Source organism: Chlorocebus sabaeus, chromosome 20 (assembly GCF_047675955.1).
Source record: "Chlorocebus sabaeus isolate Y175 chromosome 20, mChlSab1.0.hap1, whole genome shotgun sequence".
NCBI classification, from domain to species: domain Eukaryota; kingdom Metazoa; phylum Chordata; class Mammalia; order Primates; family Cercopithecidae; genus Chlorocebus; species Chlorocebus sabaeus.
The window spans coordinates 118754147-118778736 of NC_132923.1; the positions used below are offsets into that span (position 1 = coordinate 118754147).

General features: G+C 50.8%; 1 protein-coding gene across 2 annotated transcripts in view; it reads right to left on the minus strand.

Moving 5' to 3' along the window:
• The window catches only part of IGSF21 (immunoglobin superfamily member 21), a 272410-nt gene that overhangs the window by 89140 nt on the left and 158680 nt on the right, over positions 1–24590 (minus strand). For both annotated transcript variants that reach the window (XM_007980295.3, XM_073007775.1), the window contains exon 3: positions 728–849. In XM_007980295.3, the coding sequence (XP_007978486.2) occupies positions 728–849 (122 nt within the window). The remainder of the gene's footprint in view (positions 1–727; positions 850–24590) is intronic.

Genomic DNA, 24590 nt, shown 5'->3' on the forward strand with positions numbered 1-24590 from the left:
TTTACCAAATGACCAAAGGGAGAAAGGCCCTTTGAGAAGAGGGACCAGAGTGTGTTAAGTGTCAAAGGAATAAAATAGGACTAGGATCTTGTGGGGAGTTTGTGGGAAGGAGGTGGAGCCACACACATAGAAAATAGCAGGCTGTAGGAGATGGAGTCGGCTTGATTCTGCCGCCCCGCCTTCTGGAAAAGAGGGATGGAGTAGGAAAATCAAGTATCTCTGACTTGAGCACTGCTTCCCCCTACTCTGCTGCTTTTGACCTGGGAGTCCAGTTGCTTGGGGTCAAGCTCTCTTAAGCTCGGGCCCTTATGGCCTTGGAACCCACAGTAGAACACGTTGTATGAGCTTCCAAGCCAGGCAGAACTGCTTCACCGCCCAATGGTCTCATTGCTGCCTGTGTGACTTTAGGCCCATTGCTCACCCTCTTTGGGCCTCAGTATCTCAACTGGAAATAAATGGAGTTTGGAAAACTCACCTTCCAGGACTGTTGGAGGAGCTGGCAGAGGAGGTCAGTCAGAAGAGCTGGCCTGGCCCTCTCCTGCCTCTTCCCTCCAGGGGATGTCCCTCCAGGGAATGAGTCCCACTTCCACAAGGGGAGCCCCGGTTCTGCCTTCCAAGCCCAAGAGCACCAAGGGATTGATGTGAAAGGGCTGGAGAACTGCCCTCTGCTCCACTCCGTATCCCTCCTCCCTTCCCCCGCTGTCCCCCCACCACCACAGGCCCTCACCTCACAGTGGACTGGTACACCAGGTCCTCTCGCTTGCGGTAGTTCTCCATGTGTGAGTAGTTGGTGGAGAACATGGCGTCAAAGGTAAAGATCTTCTGCTTGATGGTGCCGCCATCCGTCACCTGCCACAGAGCACAGAGATAGCCACCTGTGAGTGCTCAGCCAGCCCTGGTCACCCCTTTCCCCAGGACACTGAGAAGATGCAGGCAGGAAGCCCAGAAGAAGGAAGGCCTCCATCCTGAGAATAAGGTAATCACCGAGGGCTTCCTGGAAGCATTGATGTTTAAGTTGCCTCCTGAAGGAAGAGTAGGAGCCAGCCTGGCAACAGGTGGGAGTTTTCCATGCAGAGGAAACAGCAAAGGCCCTGCGGCAGAAAAGAGCAGTGTGTGCTCAGGGGAAGCTTGCTGCCTTCACAGCACCTGGAGCCGGAAGGAAGTGGGATGAGAAGAGGCTGTGAAGAAAAATGTGGGCCAGATCATGAAGAGTCTCCACAGCAAAGGAGCTCAGCTTCTCCTGAAGGCAGTGGCCCCCGGGGCCAGGCTTAGATTTGATTTACAAGCTCCTCTGGCTACAGATTGAGGACGAATCGAAAGGGGCAAGACTAGAGGCAGGGAGCCCGGGAGGAGGCCAGGAATCCAACATCTTGGCATGGGTGATGCAGAAGGGGACAGCGTGGGGTACTTGCCCTCCTCTTGGGCTGGGCCAGGAGGGAGGACATGAAGTCCCCATTTCACCTAGGAATGCGGAAGTGGGAGAAGGCAGGAAGGTGGTGATGAAGCCAGCTCTGGAAGCCCAAGGCTGCCGGGCTCTCCTGCTGTTCACGGCTGATGGAAAGCGAACCCAAGCGTCCCTGTGCCCTCAGCTGCCACCCGCCCGCCTCCCCACATCTGCGCTGCCTCCAGCTAATGAAAGTGTTACTCCACAAAGCAGCAAGGTATGTGTTGTCACTGTTTCAATTATTTATCTGTTTACTCGGCTGCAGTTTTCCGCTTGTCTCAGCAACTCTATTATAGACTGGGAGCTTGCAGCCTCTCGCAGCTCAGCTGGGCTCCACGCTAACAGCCTGCAATGGGGAGGCCTCATGCCTGGGCCTCGAGAAGTGGAATTAGCTCCCTGCGGCTCTGCGTGGTGGAGGCAGTGGGGAGGGGCGCTGGGAGAGGGGTGGCTAGGGACGGGTGTCTCCAAGGGGCTGGGCTGGGGGGATGCTGAAAGCAGCTTCCCCAGGCAAAAAGATGAGGATTGGAGTGTGAATCTGCCCCCCTGTCCCCTGCCTGGGAGTACTGGCCCTGGACACAGCTGGGCTCCTCTCAGCACATATGTACCCAAGCTGACTTGGACCACATCTCTCTGGCCTAGGTGGTGTTGCTACTGGTTTAGGAGAGACTCCATGCATCTGGCCAGCATTGGTTGAGCACCAACTGTGTGCAGACACAGGCTACATCTGTACTAGTCACTTTCCGTAGACTGCAAGCTTCGTAAAGAGTAAGGTGGCCTCTGTGAGGACCGGGGATGGTTAGAATCATGAGAAGGCCTTCGCAGGCTCTGGAACCCTGAGAGGAAGCGGCAGTGAGACTTCCCAGGGCCATGGCTTCTCCTTACCCCTCCATAATCCCACACCCCTCCTGTCTCTGTTGGGACTTAGCGACATGCACAAGTGTCACTTTCTTCCCTTCTGAGGGCATGGCGCTTTCTGAGCATGTGCAGAGGGGAGACAGAGGACCACTTCCTCTCACCTGGCCGCTTCTGCACCACAGGCCCAGCTTCTGAAATGGAACCATGAGAGTGGAGGAAGCTGAGGAGGAAGGGGACAGGAGGATTCTCCTCTCCTCTTGGGATCCATGTTTGCACTCACCCCAAGAAAGATGCCCACCCCTAACCAACCACAGCTTGACTCTGTGTCCACTGTCATCACCCAGAAAAATGTCCCTGAGCTGACTGTGTCCAGCTTGGCATGGGGTGAAGAGAATTGGCTGCACTTGGGATTAGAGCTTCCATCTCTCCACCTCCCAATGTCCCAGCCTGGGGTGTGGGCCAAGACCCTCCAGGGGCTCCTTGTTCTCCATGCACCCCCTTCCCATCCCCGCCTCTCCCGTTTGACTTCTATAGAGCCACCAAAGTACCTTTAAAGCAGGGCCTTTTCACTTGGGGGATGATTTTGCTCACCAGGGGACATACGGCAAGCTCAGGAGACATTTTTTGGTTGTCACGACTGGGGAGGAGAGGTGCGGTTCGGTACTCTTGTGTAGCCGGTAGAGGCTGGGAAGCTGCTGATGATCTCACAAGATCCAGGACCGCCCCCTGCCCACCTCCCAAGAATTATCTGGCCCCCAAATGTCAACAGTGCCCAGGTGGAGAAACCCAGCTTTAAGCCATCGCATTGTGTGGCCGTACCAGGTCCCTGGGAACAGAGCTGAATAGACAAGAATGTTCCCATGTTGCAGGTAAAGAAACTGAGGCTTGGAGAGGCAAAATGAGTCAGGTGAGGCCCCACACTAGGTTCCTGACAAGTGTCTGGCTTCCAGACCAGAGTTCACATCCCATCCCACCAGGCTGGAAGAGGCTGAGAGTGAACTGAACGCCTCTCAATGTTCCTTTCTACCCCTGGTGGCCGGGCTCATTAGGAGAAAGGATGTCAGAATCTCAGTGGAGGTGTGAGGATTTTTCTCCCAAAGTCATAAAGCGAAAGGCATCCTGCCCGTTTAACTGGCAGCCCGTCTTCTGGCCTCGCCTCTCTTCAGGTACTGCTTTTTTATCTCCTCCTAAAATGCGGCAGCCCTTATTGTCCCAATCTCAAATTTCACTCCATTTTTTTTATTACACAAAAGAGAAAAAAATCTGTCAGTAAAACTGTCTCCTCAAATTTATTCGCCAAGACTGAGGGTTTTATTACTAGGAAAATACACCCGCACCCCACACGTCCACACACACACCCACACACCCCAGATAAAGCGCTGAAGAATTATCCGAGTCATAAATCGCTGTTTCAGGCCGAGGGACAGGGGAGTTTCAAGGACGAGCCTAGTTTTCCTTTGGTTTTATTTACATCTGTTTCTCTGGGTCTGTGTCTGGGGCCTCACTGTCAGCCGGAGGAGTAAATAACCGCTTCTGTGAAACCTGCTTCAGGCAGCTGGAGACAAGTGCTTATCTCCGCTGCAGCATGAGGGATCTGGAGGGCAGGTCCCACTGTCCCAGCTCTCTGTGGTACACACTCCCTCCTCCCTCAGCGTCCTGGAAGGTAAAGGAAATGGGAGACTCAGACACGCTCAGGTCCCCGGGCCAGCGGGCGAGCAGCTATTTGCAAGGATGTCATTCTGTGGTTCTTGGTGGTTAGAGGGCCCAAGAAAGAGGCCAGTGGGAGTGGGGGATTAGTACATGCTGTGGACAAAAGGTGTGGTGGGTGTGCTGGAAGATACCTCGCCTTTAATTCTAGAAACATTTCTCCACACCTGAGACATACAAGGGCAGTTGCAGCCTCACGGCAGAGAAGGAAATACATTTCAGACACGGTCGCAGTCCATTATGACCTTATTCACAAGAGGTACACAGTCCACAATTAGCTGAGGTTCCAGAGTCAGTAAGATAATGGCTGCAGCAGCAACAGGTAATTACCAAGTGTTATCCAATGATGTTCTGATGCTTCTGAAGGAGCCAAGGATCCCCTTGGAGGGAGGGGTGATCATGGAAGGCTTCCTGGAGGAAGTAGGCTCTTTTCAGGAAGTGCTCGGTCCTAGGCTGGCTCTTTCTGCCTATGGGAGGCTTTGGAGCATGACGCAAGGCTGATTTCCTCCATCCCCAGTTGAATGTTTGATTTTGGTTCCTGATTTTGTGCTCTTGAAGAAGTCATTTCACCTCCCCTACTCTCAGTGTCCTCATCTGTGAAATGGGGATAAGGCAACACTCCTCCCTGTGAGGATTACGTGAACCTAGTAGAGTCCCTGGTGGGTGGGAAGTGCTCACTCATGGGGTATTTTCACGAGCACTCACACTTTTCTGGACCATCTCTTTTTCTGTGTCCCTCCCCACCCTCCAGACCTCTTTCTGTCTATGGGACTGGAGAGCAAACTGTCTCTTGCTAAAATGCCAGAGGATGTGGAATTCAGTAAATGAAAGAAGGGAGCCCACACCCAGAGAGGGAGGCAGGTGGGAGGTGCCAGAAGGCTGGGTTGTGTCTATAAGGAGTGGGGTGCAGAGAGCAGGGACCGAGAATTTGCTAGTAGTCATCATAGCAGCTTCAAAACAGAGTGCAGTGATGCCCTGAGCAAGTACCTGGAGGCAGGCAGGTCTCATGTGCTCTGAGAGGCTCCCATGGTGCCAGTGGGCAGGGACCACCAGGCCAGGGCAGACCAACAACCACAGAGCTGACAGGGCAGACAAGGTAGGCCAAGCCCTGAGAATGTGTGGGTTTGCCTGGCCCCAGAGTGTGAGGCACTTCTGAAATGAATCATTTCATTCACTCGATGTTCAACAGACTTTTGTTGAACAAACAGGTCCTTGAATATGAGCTACTCCTAGAACATAAGCTCTATGAGGATGGTTGTTTTTTTGTTGTTGTTGTTTTTTGTTTTTGTTTTTGTTTTTGAGATGGAGTCTTGCTCTGTCACCCAGGCTGGAGTATAGTGGCACGATCTTGGCTCACTGCAAGCTCCGTCTCCCAGGTTCACGCCATTCTCCTGCCTCAGCCTCCCAAGTAGTTGGGACTACAGGCACCTGCCACCACACCCGGCTAATTTTTTTGTATTTTTTGTAGAGACGGGGTTTCACCGTGTTAGCCAGGATAGTCATGATCTCCTGACCTCGTGATCCGCCCCCCTCAGCCTTCCAAAGTGCTAGTATTACAGGCATGAGCCACTATGCCTGGCCGAAGATGGGGTCTTTATCTGTCCTGTTCATTGCTTTGTTTCCAGAGTTTAGCAATGGCACTTGCTCAATAAATATCTACTGAAGGAATCAATGAGTGAATGAATGAGTTGAGACCTTACCACGTGCCAGGCACTGGGAATACCATGAAGAAAAGGGAAAAGGCCCTTGCTGCTCTGCGATAGACTGGCCCCAGGACAGCCTGCTGTGCCTGGACCCTGATCTGTCTGGGACTCCCTGGTAAGAGTAGTCTGGCCCAGGTGGGACAGTGGCCTCAGACCACCCCCGATGTGAGGCTCCAAAAGGAACCAGCAGGGTTTCTCTTTCTTAAAGCTCCCAGCATTAATGATATTCTGTGCAGGAAAGCATCCTAACCCTGCAAAGGGTACACCTGGACCAGACAGAAGAAGCTGTGCATGTAGTTATGCAAAAGAATCTGCATCCTAATCAGTGCCTACACAGGCTGAGTGTCCCTCAGCCCTCCCTTCCATTGTTCCTTGGAATCTTAGGACTGTAAGCTCCAGGAGCCATGTGTCCCAGAGCCTAGCACAGTGCCCGGCATATGAAGGGTTGCTGAATAAGTGAACTATACCGAGACATGTGTCATCATCCACATTTGCAGACAGAGGAACCACAGCCAAGAAAAAGGCAAGTGAACTGCCCAAGGTCACACAGGTGTTATACTTGTAATAGTAAACAGCAGAGCTGACCGGTCAGCATGGATTAGTCAAAAAGAAGAGAGCAGAAGACCTGCTGTGAGGCTGGGGATATGGAAAATGGGCAGAGGCTTTTGGGGTCACACGGCTCTGGATTCAGATCCCAGCTATGCCACTCAGTTGATTGCTGGGTGATGTCGGAGGGTTCTGTGTGTCTCTGTTTCCTCATCTGCAAAATGGGAAGGATGATGCCTCCCTGTAAGGCATGTGTGTGAGATTTCAGTGCATAAGAGTGAACACACAGAGAGCCCGGGGGATTGCTTGGCATGTGGTAGTAGTAACGTGATGGAAATAATAATAGCTGGCATGCATTTGCACCTACCCTGTGCCAGATATTGCTTGCAAACATCAACGCATGTCATCGTAACAGAAAAGTACTCCATCATATTAGCTATTATGTATTTTTTCTTAAGTCCAAAGTAGGGAGGTTGGTCAGGGTAGGTGGACTGCAATGATGGCAGCAGACCATAATACAGGTTCTTAAGAACAGGTGTCTCTTTTCTCACCCATCCTGAGAGCATCTCAGCCAGGAATTCCCCAAATGACCAGCTACACTGTGTAGAAGTTTCTGAGAGGCAGAGAGCTAGGTTCTAAGTCCCAAAGGTTGTCTCTGCACTGTTCCTCTCTCTGGGACTCAGTTTCCCTATATGTTCCATGAGGAAACTGAGGACTCTTGGCTACCCTGAATGCCCACAGTGTTCTGATTCTAGAAGAGTCAGCCTGCAGACCACAGTTTCTTATGCTCCAGAGTTGCCAGACCCCACCTCTGGGCCCCAGCTGCCCCCTGACCCCAACCAGCAAATCTGGCTGCAGCCAAGCCAGGTTGCTTTACAAGTAGAGTCATCAAAACGTGGCCAGTGGACTTAGTCCAACCAGCAGTGTGAAAGTCCGCCTACCCGCCTGGCTCTTTAATTTGAAAAACAAATAAGTCTCCAACTTCGGCTGCCTCACTCATGTCCCTGGGTGCCATCATCCAAAAAAGAAAAAAAAAAGAAAGGGGGAAAATATCGCCTCCCCCCACCTTCCCAACCTCCTTCTCTATGTGTTCCACAAAACCAATTACAGGTTGGAAATAGCTGTAATAAACTTGATATCCCACTTATGGGCCAATCCCGCCATGGCTGGAAAGTGTAATAGTGGCAGAGAGTGAAAACTGCTGGTGTATTTTGCTGGAGCTGTTTAAATTGCCTGCCTACATTATCCCAACTCCTCTCCAGCCGGGAAGGAATTTGCTCTCCTGGAAATGGAGCAGCTGAGGTCTCCGTGTCCAGGCAGCGTGAGAGAGTGTTTGCAAGGAGGGTTTTAATGAACTGTTTAGATAGAGAGGAGCGGATGGCGCCTGGGATCTTGTGTCAGCCCAGCACAGCTTCCAATCCCAGCCTGGGCAAGAGGTGCTCCCTGGCTGTAAACAGCCTGAGGCGATACCTGCCTTTCATGGTAGTATGGGGAAAAGGGCCTTAAGTTAGATAATGCAAGAGATGAATGAGGGTTAGAAAGAGACTCAGTTCTACTGTGGGTGCTTCATTTCCTTACTCTGGGTTCTCAGAAAAGTCACTGATTGTCTCGAAGCCTCAGTTTCCTCATCTGTAAAGTGAGGGATATTAATCAAACTCACGCCCCAGAGTTGTAAGAAATACTCAAAGAAACAAACATATGTAAAAGCATCTTGTAAAATGCAAAGGCAAGTGGACATTGCTGTTAGTGTGAATTTATTGTTCAGCTTCTAGACTGTGGGAGGTGATGAGCAAATCTAGAAACTTCTGCAATGCAACGATCACGTGGGAGTCCCTTGCTCATCTCACTTGAGCCCAGGAGCCTAGTACGGGAGCTGGCATGGAGCACATGCTCGATGTGCATTTGTGGGATGAACCAATGAGTCAGTGAAGGAAGGAACAGACTCCCTGTTCACTTAAGCAGATCTGCCGCCATCCCAGCCACTCAGAAAGTATGCCTAGAAAACTCCCTGCAAGACTGGGCACAAAGATGGCACTAGACCAAGTCAACCTCAGGTTAGAGCTTGAGTCCACTGGTGCCTTTGTGAGTTTGTCTATTGCTTGAGGTCCTTTCAGGAGCTGTGCTTGGTGCTGGGAGTATGGCTGTAAACAAAGCAGATGAGGACAGTGAGAAAACTTACTCATCCCTCCTAAATTTCTGAAACATGTGCTTTCCAACTCCTCCAGGGAAGCCTGAAGCCCAGGATGGGACTTCATTTTGTTCAATGTTGCATCCCCGATTATAGAACAGGGTCTGGTACTTAGAAGACCCTTGTTCAACATTTTTTTAATAGAAATGAAATTCTTTTTTTTTTTTTATGCAAAACTCATGGCCAGAGAAGGGATGCCCTTTGCGCTGATTCCCAGTTAGGAGGTGGTGAAGTGGAGAGCTTTGAACCTGGGTCTGATTCCGAAGTCCAGACAGGAAGTGGCTCAGGTAGTAGAGTTGGATTTAGTTTGGGGCAGGGGGACAAGAAAGGGAGTAGGTATTCTAGGGAGAGGACGACCAGGGCAGGGGTGTTGAGGGAAGAGGTGAGGAGAATGAAGGCGGAGAGGAAGCCGGGGAGAATGATGCAGCCGCCTGGCCGTCTGCTGTGTAGGGGGAGGGGCACAGGGTTCTTGCCTTTCTTGTTGCCATAACGACCCTGGACCACTCTTCTCCTAAACCTCCCTGCCCACCTGTTCTCCACCCTGAAACGGCTCTTGCAGTTCCTAGGCCTGGGAGCTGGGCCAGAGAAGCAGCCTCGTAGAGGGTGAGGCAGGCTGTGTCCTCCCCAAGGGGGTCTGGGGGAAGAGGACGCCAGATTCCCAAGGACAAGAAGAGGCAGAAAATCCTCAAGTCAGGTGCCACCCACCTCTCTGGGCAGCCCCTGCTCTCCCTTGTGGGCCCCGGTTTCTGGCAGGGCTGGGCTCAAGGTAATTGGCTTCCCCTGGTGTGTGTGGGAGATCCGGTTTTGACAGAGACAGCTGGTGTCATAAATTGCCTGTCTCATCTGGTTACCGTGCGACGGCAGACAGCAGCTCAGAGATGGGCCTGGGGGCTGGGGGGAGAGTGGCAGGGAGGAGAGCGGCTGCAGCTTCTTTGTGGGCCCCACACCCCACATGTGGGCAGATGCTCCTGCAAGTGTGAGGCGGTGTGTGCCACTGCTGTGAGCTGGGGCCCCAGCCCCTGTGGGTGAGCCTGCTGTGAATGAGGAAGCCTGTGTTCAATGGGGTATGGGCGTGCAGACGTGCGTCAGTAGAGATGACTGTACAAATAGGTGTGTTTCCAGGCTGCATACGAGGCTGCACGTATATGTGCAAGGCAAAGTAATAATGAGGATGTTCATGCGTAGTTCTAGATGTCTGCACAGGGAAGACCAGGAGGTCTTACAGGGAGTGTAAGAGAGTGTGTGCAGGCATTTTCAGGGCTGTGTGTCTGTTTGTGGACTCAGGTGTCGTGCCTGCACAATGCCTGCACCCACGGCTGTAAGTGCAGTTATGTACCCGGCTCCTTACTCCGGGAAAGGGTGTGTGTTTGTGTGTATGTGTAAGGGGATGAGTTTCTGGCAAATGTCAGGTCGTATCTACCAGGGGGCGGGGGATGTCATGCCAACTCTGCTCCCTTGCCATGTCCCATGCCCAGACAGGCTCCCACCAGTCGAACACAAAGCCCATAGTCATGACCCAACCACCTGAGCCCCCCAAACTCTATCAGACACATGCATGGGAGCTCTGAGACCTCCTTCTCCACCTCCTGTGCAGCACGCTGCTCCCCCTTCATGCTTTAGGAACTAGCAGACAGGAAGCAGGGGAAATAGAAAGGGCCTCAGATAGATGCCAGACACTCAAACTTCAGTGCACAGTGGGATCACCTGGGCCAAAGTGAGAGTGGGATTTGAATATGTCAGTTTCCTCGGAGGCCCATCCTGGAGGTTCAAATTCAGTGAGTCCTGAGTACAGTCTTATTCTGCATTTTCAGCAAGCTTCATCAGGTCATTTGGAGACAGGGGTCAGGAACCACAGCCAGAGACACTGTCCTGAGCCCCCAGGACCACTCCTCACCAGGTCCTCTTTACAGCGTTCCCAGGGGGCCATCAACTGCTGGACCCTTGGTGCCCTAGGAGGTCATTCAGAGTAGAAGCGCCCTTGACTGTCCCATTTAGGGCTCTCACCTTACAGAAGGCAAAGCCAAAGCCCAAAGAGGGGAGGGGCATGCCCAGGCTCACAGAGGGAGGCGGCAGCAGGGCTGGGAGCCAGGCGCTGGGCTCTGAAGCACATCCTCTTCCCACCACACCCCCAAATCCAGATGCTTGGAATCCAGACCCTGAAAGCCCAGGTTCACCACTGAGTGCTGAACAGCTGCAGCACCTGAGATATTCAGGTTCCTCCTTCAGACCAGGTGATCACGTCCAGCTCCTTGCTGCCTCCTCCCTGCCTCCCGACAAGTATGCTCTTGGAAAATCCCAGCGTTAGAGACAGGGTTCAGGGTCACACGACTCACCCCTAAAGAGAGGGGCTCGGGGGCTCTTTCCCAGCTTAACAAATACCCTCCCCTCTTGTATTCTGGAAAGAGTGGGCTGAGGAGGAAGGAGGAGGGACTTATTCAACCACCTGTGTCTCCATGACAGCCACTCTTTTTTTTTTTTTAGATGGAGTCTCACTCCATTGCCGAGGCTGGAGTGCAGTGGCACCGTGTCAGTTCACTGCAAGCTCCGTCTCCTGAGTTCAAGCAATTCTCCTGCCTCAGCCTCCCGAGTAGCTGGGATTACAGGTGCCCACTACCACACTTGGCTAGTTTTTATTTATTTTTTTAGTAGAGACGGGGTTTTACTATGTTGGCCAGGCTGGTTTCGAACTCCTGACCTTAGGAGATCCACCCACCTTAGCCTCCCAAAATGTTGGGATTACAGGCGTGAGCCACTGCACCCAGCCGAAAGCCACTCTTCACTATGCACCCTCAGTGTGCATTCCTGTAGCCCGAGTGACCTCAGCTTCTCATTCATTCACTCACCTGTTCATTCATTCATTCACTCACCAGTTCATTCATTCATTCATTCATTCATTCATTCACTCACCTGTTCATTCATTCATCCACTCACCAGTTCATTCATTCATTCATTCATTCACTCACCTGTTCGTTCATTCATTCATTCATTCACTCACTCACCTGTTCATTCATTCATTCATTTGTTCATTCATAAACACCTCCTGCGGGCCAGGCCTGTGGACAGAGGGGTCATCAGGGAGTCCACAGGATGGGTGAGGTGGAGGTTGTGGTCGGGAGAGAAACATTAGCAGCAGGTGCTCGGGACATGGAGTGGAAAAGGCGCTGGCGTGGGGGCCGGGGAGCTCTGCCAGGGAGGGTCTAGGGCAGGCCCTGCCCAGAAGGGCACCCTGAGCCCCGCTTTGGAGGAAGAAGCAGAGTCTATGGGGCAGACAGGAGGAGAGCATGGGGGCCCCCAGGCATCAACAAGAAGGCAAGGCTTGGCCAGAGAGTGTGGGGCCCACAAAGAAGCTGCAGCCGCTCTCCTCCCTGCCACTCTCCCCCCAGCCCCCAGGCCCATCTCTGAGCTGCTGTCTGCCATCGCACAGAGAGTGAGGGGAATTCAGGGCAAGTTCTGGGGGTGCTGTGTGGAGGCGCCTAGTGTGGGAGGGTCACGGCTCACATGTGTGGAGTCTGGGTTTGGTAGTGGTTAGGCTCCGGAGTCAGACCTCTGAGTTCAAGTCAATTTGAGGTCTCCTATCTCCCTGTCTCAGTCTCCTTACCTGTAAAACGAGGATAGCAGTAGCACCACCTTCTAGGGTGGAGGATGAATCAGGTTCTTCCCTATAAAGTGCTTAGGAGATGTCTTTCACTTGGGAGGCCAAGGCGGGTGGATCACCTGAGGTCAGGAGTTCGAGACCAGCCTGACCAACATGGCGAAACCCCGTCTCTACTAAAAAAAAAAAAAAAAAAACACAAAATTAGCTGGGCATGGTGGTGGGCACCTGTAATACCAGCTACTCAGGAGGCTGAGGCAGGAGAATTGCTTGAACGAACCTGGGAGGTGGAGGTTGCAGTGAGCCGAGATTGCGCCACTGCACTCCAAGCTGGGTGACAGAGGGAGACTCTGCCAAGAAAAAAAAGGAGGTGTCATTCGCATAGTACACATGCTGTAACTGAGTGCTGTTAGCTGTAAAATGCTAATAATAATGCATATTATTATTGCTATTATTTTGTTGGAGGGAAATGGGGAACAATTGAAGGCTTCAAACAGGAGAGTGACCAGCTCCACTGGTATCAAAGAAATCCCCCTGGCTGCGGTGTGAATAGTAGAACTGGTGGCAACTGGGAAGAGGCATTGGGTTAGAGAGAAGAGACCACTTTTCCAGCCCTTCTTTCAGGGCTGCAAACTTGATTTTTGGATCCCACCAGTCAACAGGGCAGGTGCTAGGGGCGGGAACTTGGCAGAGTCCTATCTGATCCCAGTATCTGTATACCTGTGTGCGAGGCTCTGGCCCACATCCCCTGCCTGTGACACCCCTTACAATCTCCTCCCGGTCCCCTGCTTGTGACACCTCCTACAATCTCTTCCCCCGTCATGCTCAGCACTCAGTCCCCGTGTTACCTCCCTGGGCTGCTGGTCAGTGGGCACACCTGTGTAGACAGGTTGTGTTCAGCAAGGGCTCATCACGGGACAGATGCCCAGCTTATACCAGTCTGGCTGACCAATGCAGTCAGAAGGGGCTGCCAGTCCTCGGGGAGGGACCTGACCGTGCCAATCTGCCGAGCCCACCCCACTCAGCAGGCGCTGTGCACAGTTGGGCCTGTGTCAGCATGATCGGCCGCCGGCAGACCCGTGGCAGATCAGCGGCCTGCACCAGCCTGCCCACCTGCTAAACGAGGGGCGGGTGCACTGGCAAACATTGCTAAGTTGGCATATCCTGTCTGCTGTAATTAACACATGGCATCAGGGCAGCCCAGCCCAGTGAAGCCTGTCTGTCCATCTGCCGGCTGTTCCTGGGAATCAGCACTTTACCACGAGCCCCAGCAACCAGTTGGAGAGGAAGAGCACTGAGCTGGGAGCCAGGAGACCTGGGTCCATCTCTGCTCAGCCACTCACTGGTAGTGGATGCTGGGAAGTTTGCATTCCCTCTCTGGGCCTCGGCTCCCCCATCCGTTAAATGGGATGGGGATGGCTGATCTCTATGTTCTCTTCCTGCTGTTCTATGGGGGTGGCGTTGGCAATAGGCAAATTCTGGGGCAGAATTCTGCACTTCAGGGGTTATGCTAGAGCTTAGGTGGGCCCTACTCATTGCTTCCTTCATTCCACAAAGAGTTACTGTGTCCCTACTATGTGCCAGGGATGTTGCCATGAATAAGACAATGTCCCTCTTCTCCTCGAATCCACATTCTACTGTCAGGAGACAGATACCTTAAATTAAGGAAGATGGAAGAGATGTATCAGTTAGAGAGAACTGCCATGCAGACATTAACATAGGGTGATGGCTAGAAGAGATGGGTGACGGGGGGGGGGGGGGCGGGTGGCAGCCTCAGAAGGTCACATGTAAGCTGACATCCAAATGAGGAGGCGGGGCCCCGCTTGCTTAGAAGAATCAAGTTGCTTCCTGCCAGTTCCCCATGGGCTCCTCTTTATTCACTGCTTCTTGTTTGATCCCAGGGACCCCCGTCTGGATAGTGCTGTCTGCATTTTATAGATGAGGCTCAGAGATAAGCCCCAGCTTAGTTCTACAGCCTCATGTTTTCTTACCCCAACATTTGATTATGAACATGTCCCAACATGCAGGAAAGTGTGAAAAACTTTAAGGCAAACACCCATATACCTATTATCTGGCTTCCACAATTAAAATGTGAACGTGGGTTGGGCACGGTGGCTCGTGCCTGTAATCTCAGCACTTTCGGAGGCTGAGGCAGGCAGATTGCTTGAGCGAAGGAGTTTGAGATCAGCCTGACCAACATGGTGAAACCCTGTCTCTACTAAAAAATACAAACTTTAGTCAGGTGTGGTGGGGGCGCCTGTAATCCCAGCTACGCAGGAGGCTGAGGCACGAGAACTGCTTGCACCTGGGAGGCAGAGGTTACAGTGAGCTGAGATCGTGCCACTGCACTCCAGCCTGGGCGACAGAGCGAGACTCTGTCTCAAAATAAAATAATAAATAAATAAATAAATAAATAAATAAATAAATAAATAAATAATAAATGCAACTATGTTTGCTTTATCATATCTTCCCCTACCCTCCGTTCATCCTTCTCGCTGCAGCCACACAGCCTCATTTATTTGATGACTTCCAAAGTGAGCTGCAGACACCCGTACAGTTTACTCCTAAACCCTCTATTTAGAGTTCAATATTTATTTACAATTCCTTTCCTTTTGAGGTCAAATTTACATATAATGAATTGCACACATCTCAAGAGTACCTCTCAGTGTTCTTTTTGAGTTTTGGCAAATGCATGCACCAGTGTAAGCTGAGCCCGTCTCAGGATGCAGAACACTACTGTCACTCCAGAAAATTCTCTCCGCTCCTTCCCAGCCAAACCTCACCCAAGAGATGATCATTATTCTGATCTGTTTCTCACATGTTATCCTGTTCTAGAATTTCGTATCAACAAATTATATGGTACGTAGTTTCCAATGAAGGCCCTTTTCTCCCAGCATCATGTTTTTGAGATCCACCCCTGCTGTGTGTGTACCATGGTTTATTCCTTTTAATCACTGAGTAGTATGCCATATCAAGGAGACACCACGTTTGTTTAGCTGTTCTTTTGTTAAAAGGCACCTAGACAGTTTCCAGTTGGGCTCTGCTATGCTTCAAGCTGCTAAGAACATTCTTAGACAAGTTTCCTTTTCTTAAAAAAAAAAAAATCACATGTTTTCATTTCTCTTGCTACTACTTTGTTTGACAAAGGATCAGTTCAATCCAACAAGGGTTCCCTGAGGACCTACTATGCGTCAGCCCCTGTGCTAGACACAGAGGTGAGTGAGTCTCACCTAGGGCAGGGGAGTTTGGCCTCCAAAGGCCCCACACAGGCACAGAGCATCAGAGTGGACAGGAGGGCCTGCCAGGACCAAGTGCTCTGTGCCTGGCACTGTATTTCATCCTTGCAACAGCCCCACGGGATTCACGTTGTGGCCCCAATCTTCAAAGGAGGCAACCGAGGCCAGAGTGATGGAGTGATCTGCCCAAGACAAGAGGCAGGAGCTGGGCCTCAAATTTGGGGTGACTCCAGCCGTTGTCCTGCACGATGCAGGGGTGACACCTTTTCTTGGTTCTGCACAACGCAGAAGCAACAGCCAAGGGAGGCCAGGCGATCTTCAAGGCCACTAGGCAGTATGGTGACAAGAACATGGGTCCCTGGGTCTCTCAGTCCCGGCTCTTTCCCCAACACCATCTTGGAGACTTCAAAAAAGGTCTACACATTTGTTGAACCAGCATTTATTTACAGAAATCGGACTGGGAGAGCTGAGTTATATAAAAGTCCTGATAATTTGTATGTATGAGTGTCGTTTTGTGTGACCCATCCAACTTGTCCCTTGCACCTGCTAATCCAGGACCACCAAGTGATGGCCCCGGTAGCCAAGCTGTGAGCCCCTGGCAGGCAGTGGGAAGGGTGGGACCAGTGTTGAGACAGGGAGTCTATGCAGGTCCAAGTCATCTAATTAAAAACAGAAACCCCAGTGTAGATCAAATTAACACAATCTGCAGGATAGATTTGGCCCCAGACAATGGCTCGTGACCCCAGCTCTCAGCAAATGAAGAAGGTGATGATAATGAGAGGAAGGAATATATGTTGGATGAAAGATGGCACATATTCTTTGAGATTCCGGCATTGAGAGATGGTGGGTTGGCGGGGGGCTGGGGTGGTCTATGATCTCTCCCTTTGAAACTAGATATGTTTGGAGACTGCTTTGACCAGCGGAATTGGCGGACATCACAGACGTGCGCCAATTTCCAAGCCCAAGCCTTAGGGGCTGGAAGCTTTCATTCAGGGCTCTGGGAACAAGCACATCTTGAGCTGCTGCTTAAGACATCTGATTGTGGCATTAGAGAGATCACCTGGAGAAGGAGGGGGTCCTTGCTAAGCCAGCCTTCCAGCCATGCCTGCAGGTGGGAAAAGCTGCCTTGACCCCTGCAGACCAGATCAGTTACCCACTGAATACTACCAAGTAATCCCAGTGGACAACAGGGGAAGCATTAGAATTCCTCAGCCAGAGCAGTGGTCAACTTCTTGCCAAGGAGGAGCCCTGTTTAGCACCCACCTGTGCAACAGGAAGTGTGGAAGCAACTTCATCTGACTGTTACAAGGCTCTATTTGACTGAAGCCATTTGGGTTAGGGGAAGAATGTTGTGTCAGGTAGGGTCCAGCAGGAAACAGATGCTCCATGAAAAGATCATAAATAAGGAGACCTTAATTCCAGGATGATTTACAAAGATATGGGCAGAGTTGAGGAATTCCAATGAGGCATGAGGCAGCACTGGGGCAGGGACCAGTGGGGACTGAAGTACTCTTAGGAGAAAAGGGAAGGGGGCAAAGGAGTGGGGGGTCTCCCTGAATCCAAGAGAGCAGCAGCTGAAGAAGAATTCCACCCAAGAGCTTGGGTGGAGGGACCCAGGGTTCCCACTGGGAGGAGCTGGGGAATATTTGGCCACATTTCCATCTGACTAACTGTCTCCTGCAGGTGTCTCCCATTGGCCAAACCCAACTGGAAGTTAGCAGACATGGAAACCACCCGTACAGGTCATCCTCAGGCACAGAGAAGGATGGGGAAGGTAGGAGCAGGTCTAGATGGAGGGTCTAGGGAAGATGTGCAATGGAAGGACAGATGACACAGACTTTAGTCCAAGAATCTAAGGGGTTGGGGTTGAGCAGACACCAAGCATGGGAGGTTTCCGTGAGCCCTTGTTCTCATTTTGCTGTCCCATAGTTGGGTGAAGTGAGATCCCTTTCCCCACTGCTCCCTCATCAGACAGTTCCAGGTGAGCATGGGAAGAACAGCACTGTCAGAGAGAAGGTCCCATTAAACTGCCATGTGTCTTCTTATGGCTGGCGCATGTCTGATCACCAAGACACTCCTGGTGGGAGAGGGAGCTGGGCCCACCTCTGCTTCTCATCACAGCCAGGCTCCATGAATGGGACGGGAGAGTTGAGACGGGAAGGCCAGTTCTCCATCCCCTTGGCTTGGGGAGTAGATCAGAGCTGGTCTTTCTGGAGGTTTGGTTAGGGGATTGGAGACGCCAAGCCCCAGCTTAGATCCCTGGGTCAAGACTGCCTCTCAGATCTACTCCCAGTGTGGTTTCCCAGGGAAGAGCATGAGCGCAGCTTCTAACTCTGCCCAGAGCCTACAAGAGCTGCATAAAGACCTGTGCCTACAAGGGCTCTGCAGTTGGCTTAAGACTCTATTGCTGAAATTTGAAATTTGTAATCGGTTTTTAAAAAGAGGCCCCTGTTTTCATTCTGCATTGGGCCACACAATTTGGGTAGGTGGCCACTTTTTTTTTTTTTTTTTAAAGACAGAATCTCACTCTATAACCCAGGCTGGAGTGCAGTGGTGCGATTTTGGCTTACTGCAACCTCTGACTCCCAGGCTTAAGCGATTCTCCTGCCTCAGCCTCCCCAGTAGCTGGGATTACAAGTGCATGCCACCACACTCAGCTAATTTTTATATTTTTAGTAGAGACGGGGTTTCACTGTGTTGGCCAGACTGGTCTTGAACTCCTGACCTCAAGTGATCCACCCACCTCGGCCTACCAAAGTGCTGGGATTACAAGTGTGAGTCACCATGCCCAGTCATTAGGTGGCCAATTCTAATTATAAGCAAGGAAGAGATCTCTAGGCCTTTCCTTGGCCTGACTCCTTTGCCTAGATCTAGTGGACAGCAAACTTTTTCTTTAAGAAGCCAGATAGTGAATATTTTAGGATTTGTAGGCTACACAGCGTCTGTCACAATTAATCAACTCTGCTCTTATAGCATGAAAACAGCCCCAGACAATCTGGAAATGAATGAACATGACTGTATTCTAATAAAACTTTATTTACAAAAACAGATGGTGGACCAGATTTGGCCAATGGGCCAGAGTCAGGCAACCCCTGGACTAGATTATAAGTCCCTCTTTTCCTCATCTACCTGTCTGATTCTGGCTCATTCTTTGTGACTCAGATCAACAACTTATCCTAATCTCTCCAGGAAGAGTTCAGTTTCTTCTCTTCTGCCCAACCTGACAGAAACCTGCACATATTTACTTACTGAGCCCAAGCCAAGAGGCTAGTTTTGTGATAGGCACAAGGGCCGGAGTGTTGAGCAAGAAGGTATGGTTATAACCTTCACAGGCCTTTGTCGTAGATACCTGAAAGTATCTGGCTATAAACTGCGGAAGGATAGGGGCTGGAACCATTTTGCCCAACACTGTGTATCTCCAGTCCTAGTATAATGGGGTAAAAAAACAAGTTAGCCAGTACCCAAACGCACTGCCATACATTACAATTCTTTCGTTCTAATTGGACCGTGTGAGCCCCTGACTCATCTTTGACTTGGTAGGTGTCTTTACCAGAGAGGCTGGGTGATTTTCCATGAGACATAGAGCAGCAGACCTAGTGGTGAAGCTGGAATTCAAACTCCCAGGCCAGGTGCATTTCAGCCACACCCAGGAGTTAGACTTAGGCAGTGGGGTCCTAATAGAGTCTGAGAGGTAGCATGGGCAGCTCCTATCTCAGGTCCCAGTGACAGCTGTGAGCATGTTTTCCCTCCCACCTCATCTGCAGGAGGCCTGATTTATTTCCTTTGGGAGAGAGGAAGTTCAAGAGTCTAGTGTTGGTTTCCATTATAAGGAAACTGTCCAATAAAAAAAATCACCCAGTATATTAAAAAAAAAAACTTTGCCTGGCTTTAAACAAACACTTGATGTTATTACAGCAACAACAAAAAAATCCCATTTGCTTTTCATTATAGACCTGGTTGTGTTGTGTCTTGTTATCCCCAAACAGCAAGGACTTTGTGGGCAGAGTGGTTAAAAAAAAAAGTAAAGAAAGACAAAAAGAAAGAAAGAAAAGGAAAGAACAAAAGGAAAGAAAAGGAAAGAAAAGAAAAAGGCCTGGTGTGGTGGCTAATGCCTGTAATCCCAGCACTTTGGGAGGCCGAGGTGGGTGGATCACTTGAGGTCAGGAGTTCAAGACCAGGCCAACATGGTGAAACCCCATCTCTACTAAAAATGCAAAAATTAGCCAGGCGTGGTGGCATGTGCCTGTAATCCTAGCTACTGGGGAGGCTGAGGCATGAGAACTGCTTGAACCTGGGAGGTGGAGGTTGCAGTGAAGTGAGATCATGCCACTGTACTACAGCCTGGGCAACAGACCAAGACTCAATCTCAAAAAAAAAAAAAAAAAAAAAAAAGAAGAAGAAGAAGAAAGAAAAAGGGAGGATTTGGAGTCAGACAATCTTGGGTCTAAATTTCAGCTCTACCACTGATTCACTGAGTGACTTAACCCATTCATTTAACTTCTGGAGGCCTCAGCCTGCTTGTCAGTAAAATGGGAATATGATGCCTCCTTCTCAAGGTTGTGGCAAGAATGAAGTGATAATGTAGTCAGTAGTTATCACTCTGTGCCATGCCCCTTTATAAGAGACAGGGACCCTGCTCTCAGAGAGTATACATTGTACTAAGAGACCAAATTAACAAAATCTAAAGAGAAAGATGGTTTTGGGTGGTGATTATTGCTAAGAAGCGAAAAACGCACAGGGGATGAGGGGCAAGAAAATAACCTGGGGATTATGTTAAGAGCCAGAGAAGGCTTCTCTAAAGCCTGAATGATAAGAATAGGCCAGCCTTGGCCAAGCAGAGGTCAGAGCAACTGCAAAGGCCCTGGTATGGAATAAAGCTTGTTTTGTTGAGGGAAGAGAAAGGTGGTTGGTATGGCAGAAGTGGAGTAAGCAAGGTAGACAGCAGTGGGCTCTCAGTTAAGAGAGCTATCTGGGATCAGATCACATAAGGTCTTAAAGGCCGGTGCAAGGAGGGTAAATATTCATCTCACTGCAATGGGAAGATACTGCAAGGTCTTGAGCAGGGGAGTAAACCGATCTGATTCATGTGTTTAAAAGATCCATCTGGCTTCTAGTGAAGAAGGGATTGGCGGGCCCAGTGGGGGCAAGGAGACCTGGTCAATAATGGAGAAAGGCACCAGCTCCCACCTGAGTATAAAGTGAACAGAGGCTGGACCCCTTGTCCATTCCTTTTGTGGTTTTATTGTCTCCTCCCACATGTCTCTGTCATCTGAGGGGTCTGAATGCATGTTAAAGGCCAAATGGGGAAAATTCCGGGGGAGGGATCTTTAAAGTTAAGTTCATCTTTGAATTAAAATGCCTCTTTTGTCCAGTGGGTGAGACTGTGAGAGGCTTGAGAAGTCCCCTCTCCACGGCCCCAGGGCAGCCAGGCCCCTGGCAAGAGCTGAGGGGACACACTCAACCTACTAAGAGATCCAGTTTCTTCCAAGCCACTCATTCCAAAGCTGGAAAATGGAAGAAGGGACTGTCACAGTCACATGGGTGATGGATCTGCAGCATCAACATAATGATGTGGAGAGCAGCGATGGCAACAGTGGAGGTGCGACCGTTTCCTCAGAACTCACCTAAGGTCATGTGGTAAGTGCCCTGTGTGCACCTGCTCACTGGATCCTCCCAACTGCCTCAGGAAGTAGAGCTCTTATTCCCACCACACAGATGAGGAAACCAAAGCCTGGACGGGCGAAGTGCCTGGCCCAAGGTCATGTAGCCAGGAGGTGGCAGAGTGGATGATATGGCCTGGCTGTGTCCCCCCCACCCTCGCCCCACCCCCAATCTCATCTTGAATTGTAGCTTTCATAATTCTCACGTGTTGTGGGAGGGACCTGGTGAGAGGTAATTGAATCATGGGGACGGTTTCCCCCATACTGTTTTTTTTTTTTTTTTTTTTGAGACGGAGTCTCGCTCTGTCACCCAGGCTGGAGTGCAGTGGTTGGATCTCAGCTCACTGCAAGCTCCGCCTCCCAGGTTTACGCCATTCTCCTGCCTCGGCCTCCCGAGTAGCTGGGACTACAGATGCCCGCCACCTCGCCTGGCTTTTTTTTTTTTCTTTTTGTATTTTTTTAGTAGAGATGGGGTTTCACCATGTTAGCCAGGATGGTCTCGATCTCCTGACCTCGTGATCCGCCCGTCTCGGACTCCCAAAATGTCCCCCATACTGTTCTAGTGTTAGTGAGTAAGTCTCACGAGAGATGATGGTTTTATAAGGGGAAACCCCTTTCACTTGGTTCTCATTCTCTCTTGTCTGCCGCCGTGGAAGACGTGCCTTTCACCTTCTGCCATGATTGTAAGGCCATGATTATGAGGCTTCCCTGACCACGTGGAACTGTGAATCCATTAAACCTCTTTTTCTTTATAAATTACCCAGTCTCAGGTATGTCTTTATCAGCAGCATGAAAACGGACTAATACAGTGGGCTTGGAACTCAGGCTATGACCATTGCCACACTGCCCTGACTCTCAATGACACCCTGTTTGTCCATCACTAGCCACACCCCATCCCTAGCCTCTCAAGGTGCTGTCCTCTATGCCAGCTACTCACCCATGGTCTTAGGGCTTCCTATACAGAATCTCCTTGACACCCTTCCACAGCCCTGAGGGGTTTGGCTTTGGCTGAGGCCGCACAGCTGAGAAGTGGCACAGGTGGGTTTGAGTCCAAGACTGAGTCTGGCCCATCCACCATGTTGCTCCTTCTAGAGACAGGATCAGCCATTGATGCTCTCGGTTGATCTTTCCTGCCTCCCTGGGGTGCCTCGGGGAGGGAGGGCAAGAGGAATCATGGCAACAGCCCTTGTACCTTGGGTAGGCTATCAGATGGAGAAGGAAAGATTTTCGGATTTTTCAGACATAGATTTTTCTGTGTGGGGTGATCACTAGGCCAGGTTTGCTTGCGAAAGTCAAAATGAGCTGATCACCTTAATTCTACATCACCCATGAAGCAGAGACAGCATTAACAGGTTGAAGTTACGGGATGACAGATACCATCAGTGTCAATAGAGTAACTGTCAGAGGCACTCAGAGATGGAATGGTGTGTCTACGGTGAGTGGTGAGCTCCCCATCATCAGAGGCATATAAGCAGCAGTGAGACAATGCTTCATAGAGAACCATGAACACCCATCCTCTGCCCATAGCCCTGTGAGCAGCTGTCTCTCTGTGCTTGCCTGAGCTATTAGGACACCTTCTCACAACATTTTAGCTTCTCTCGGGCCTGCTGTCCAAAGTCAATGCCATCCCTGCTTTCTTCCATGCCTCAGTGGCCCACTAAGTGAAGCCTGAAAATTACTTGCACGGTCAGGTAAATATTACAGCAGTCAAAGGTGCGGCATCAGTGGGGAGAATGATGTGTAATTTGCAGAAATGCTACCAGTGCGTCAAATCACACATTCAGCTGGCTCGTAGGGAGGAGAGTGAGTGACAGCCTCAATGGCACCAGTTTGGGTAGTTTTCTTTTTCTTTTTGAATCTCTGATGGACTCTGATGTGAAGGAGGCTGAAGAACACCCCCTCCACTGGTGGGATCTGCACGAAGGGCAGGAAGCCCATTGTCACGGAGCCAGGTCGTTTTCAAGGCAGCTGACATGGTCGCCTCCATGGCCTTGGTCAGAAATCTGGTCTCTAGTTAACGGTGGGCTCTGAGTACACAAGAAGAGTCCTGCTGCAGGTGCTCTGCACAGGGAAGGAAGCCGCATGTATTGGACACCTCTCACCCAGGTGCCAGCTTGGTGCTCATGTGCCCTCTCCCTGAGTTCTGACACCATGGGCTCCCTCTTGCATGAGGCTGCCCTGGAGAGGCATGAAGCAGGACAAGATGCCGAGTGTTGGCAGAACCTTGCAGGGCATAAGTCACCCAGGGCCGCCCCCATCCGCTGCCCATTCTCCCTCCCCAGAATATCTGGGGCTTGGGAAGGAAACCATTATAAGGGACGGAGCCAAGAGAGTGGGAAGAAAATCTCAGAATTGTTCTCTCCCTTGTGTAAACTGAGGTCTTCAAAGGAGCTGTTTCCCTGCACTTTGGAGAGTGAGTGGATGGCAGGTAGGGTTGGGGTATCTTCATTTTGCTTCCCTGCAAGACTGGTAGTTCAACCACAAGAAATGCTGTGAATGCAGAGTGGGGAGCAAAACAGCTAGTGTAAAGTCAGCCAGTGTAAGTGCAAAGATGTCACCTGGCTCTGCCTCGGGGCCCAGGGTCCTTGAGGAAGGGAGATAGCATGAGGGTGAAGGGCGGTGGTTGGTGCAGAGTCCTTAGCAGGTTATCTCCAGAAGACACATGGCAGGAACTGAGAGAAGTATAAGGAAGCTTCTAACATGCTGGAAAAGCCTCTGGGTTTATGTCTGAGGGACACTGAGGCCCAGAGAGGGAAAGAGACTTGCCTAAGGTCACACAGTAAATTCCATTTCCTAACTCAGTAGCTGCCCTTGCCTTCCTGGAAGACTCTGCTCTTTCTCAATGGACCCTGCAGGGAAAGAAAGGTACAAGATCACCATTAGAGAGCAAGGAAGGGCTCATCTTGCTGCTGGAGGGATGAGGGAGATGCGCTTCAGACTGGGGGTATCTAGCACCCACCCGCCAGGAGCCACTGGTCTGGTGCACATGTATACTTATTGCTCTTGAGGAATCATCAGACTGATAGTGGAGACAGGGCTCTGACTCTTATTTAGCTCCCAGACAGAGCTCTGCAGCAGGAGGTGCAGACTCTGGACTTTAGGGAATTTCTGGGCCAAAAAGAGACCTTCTGTTCAGTCCTACTTGTTGGCTGAGGGGAGTCCGCAGTAAGCTTTTCCTTGTAAACGTATCATTCATTCAAAGATGTTTGTCCTCCTCCTCCTCCTCCTCCAAGAAGTCCTCCCCAAGCAGTTGCGTCCATCACAATGACACAGGATCAAGGCTCTCTGAATCCTTCTGCATCCACTAAGAAAGAACAGTCACCCTAAAGCCTCAGGCAAGTGCCCAAATGGCCCCTCGGGGCATCACACTTGTCCCAGGCCTGCCCCAGTTGGATCACCCCGTCTCATCAGCATCAGCAGCCTCCCTCACTTGCAGATGCTGTGGGGTCCTACCAGAGGCTGCAGCCACCCCAATCCCCAGTGGGCCTCTGTCTGCAAAGCTGCTGCAGCCTCACTTCCTCCTTCAGTAGCAGCTCCTCTCACGCCCCATGTGATGTGGTTGTTTACAGCTCATTTGCTCCTGGACTAAGAGGTTTGGATGAGGAGCTGAGGACATCAAGAACCAGCTCAGGAACAACATTGCTCTGGATTGTTATAGG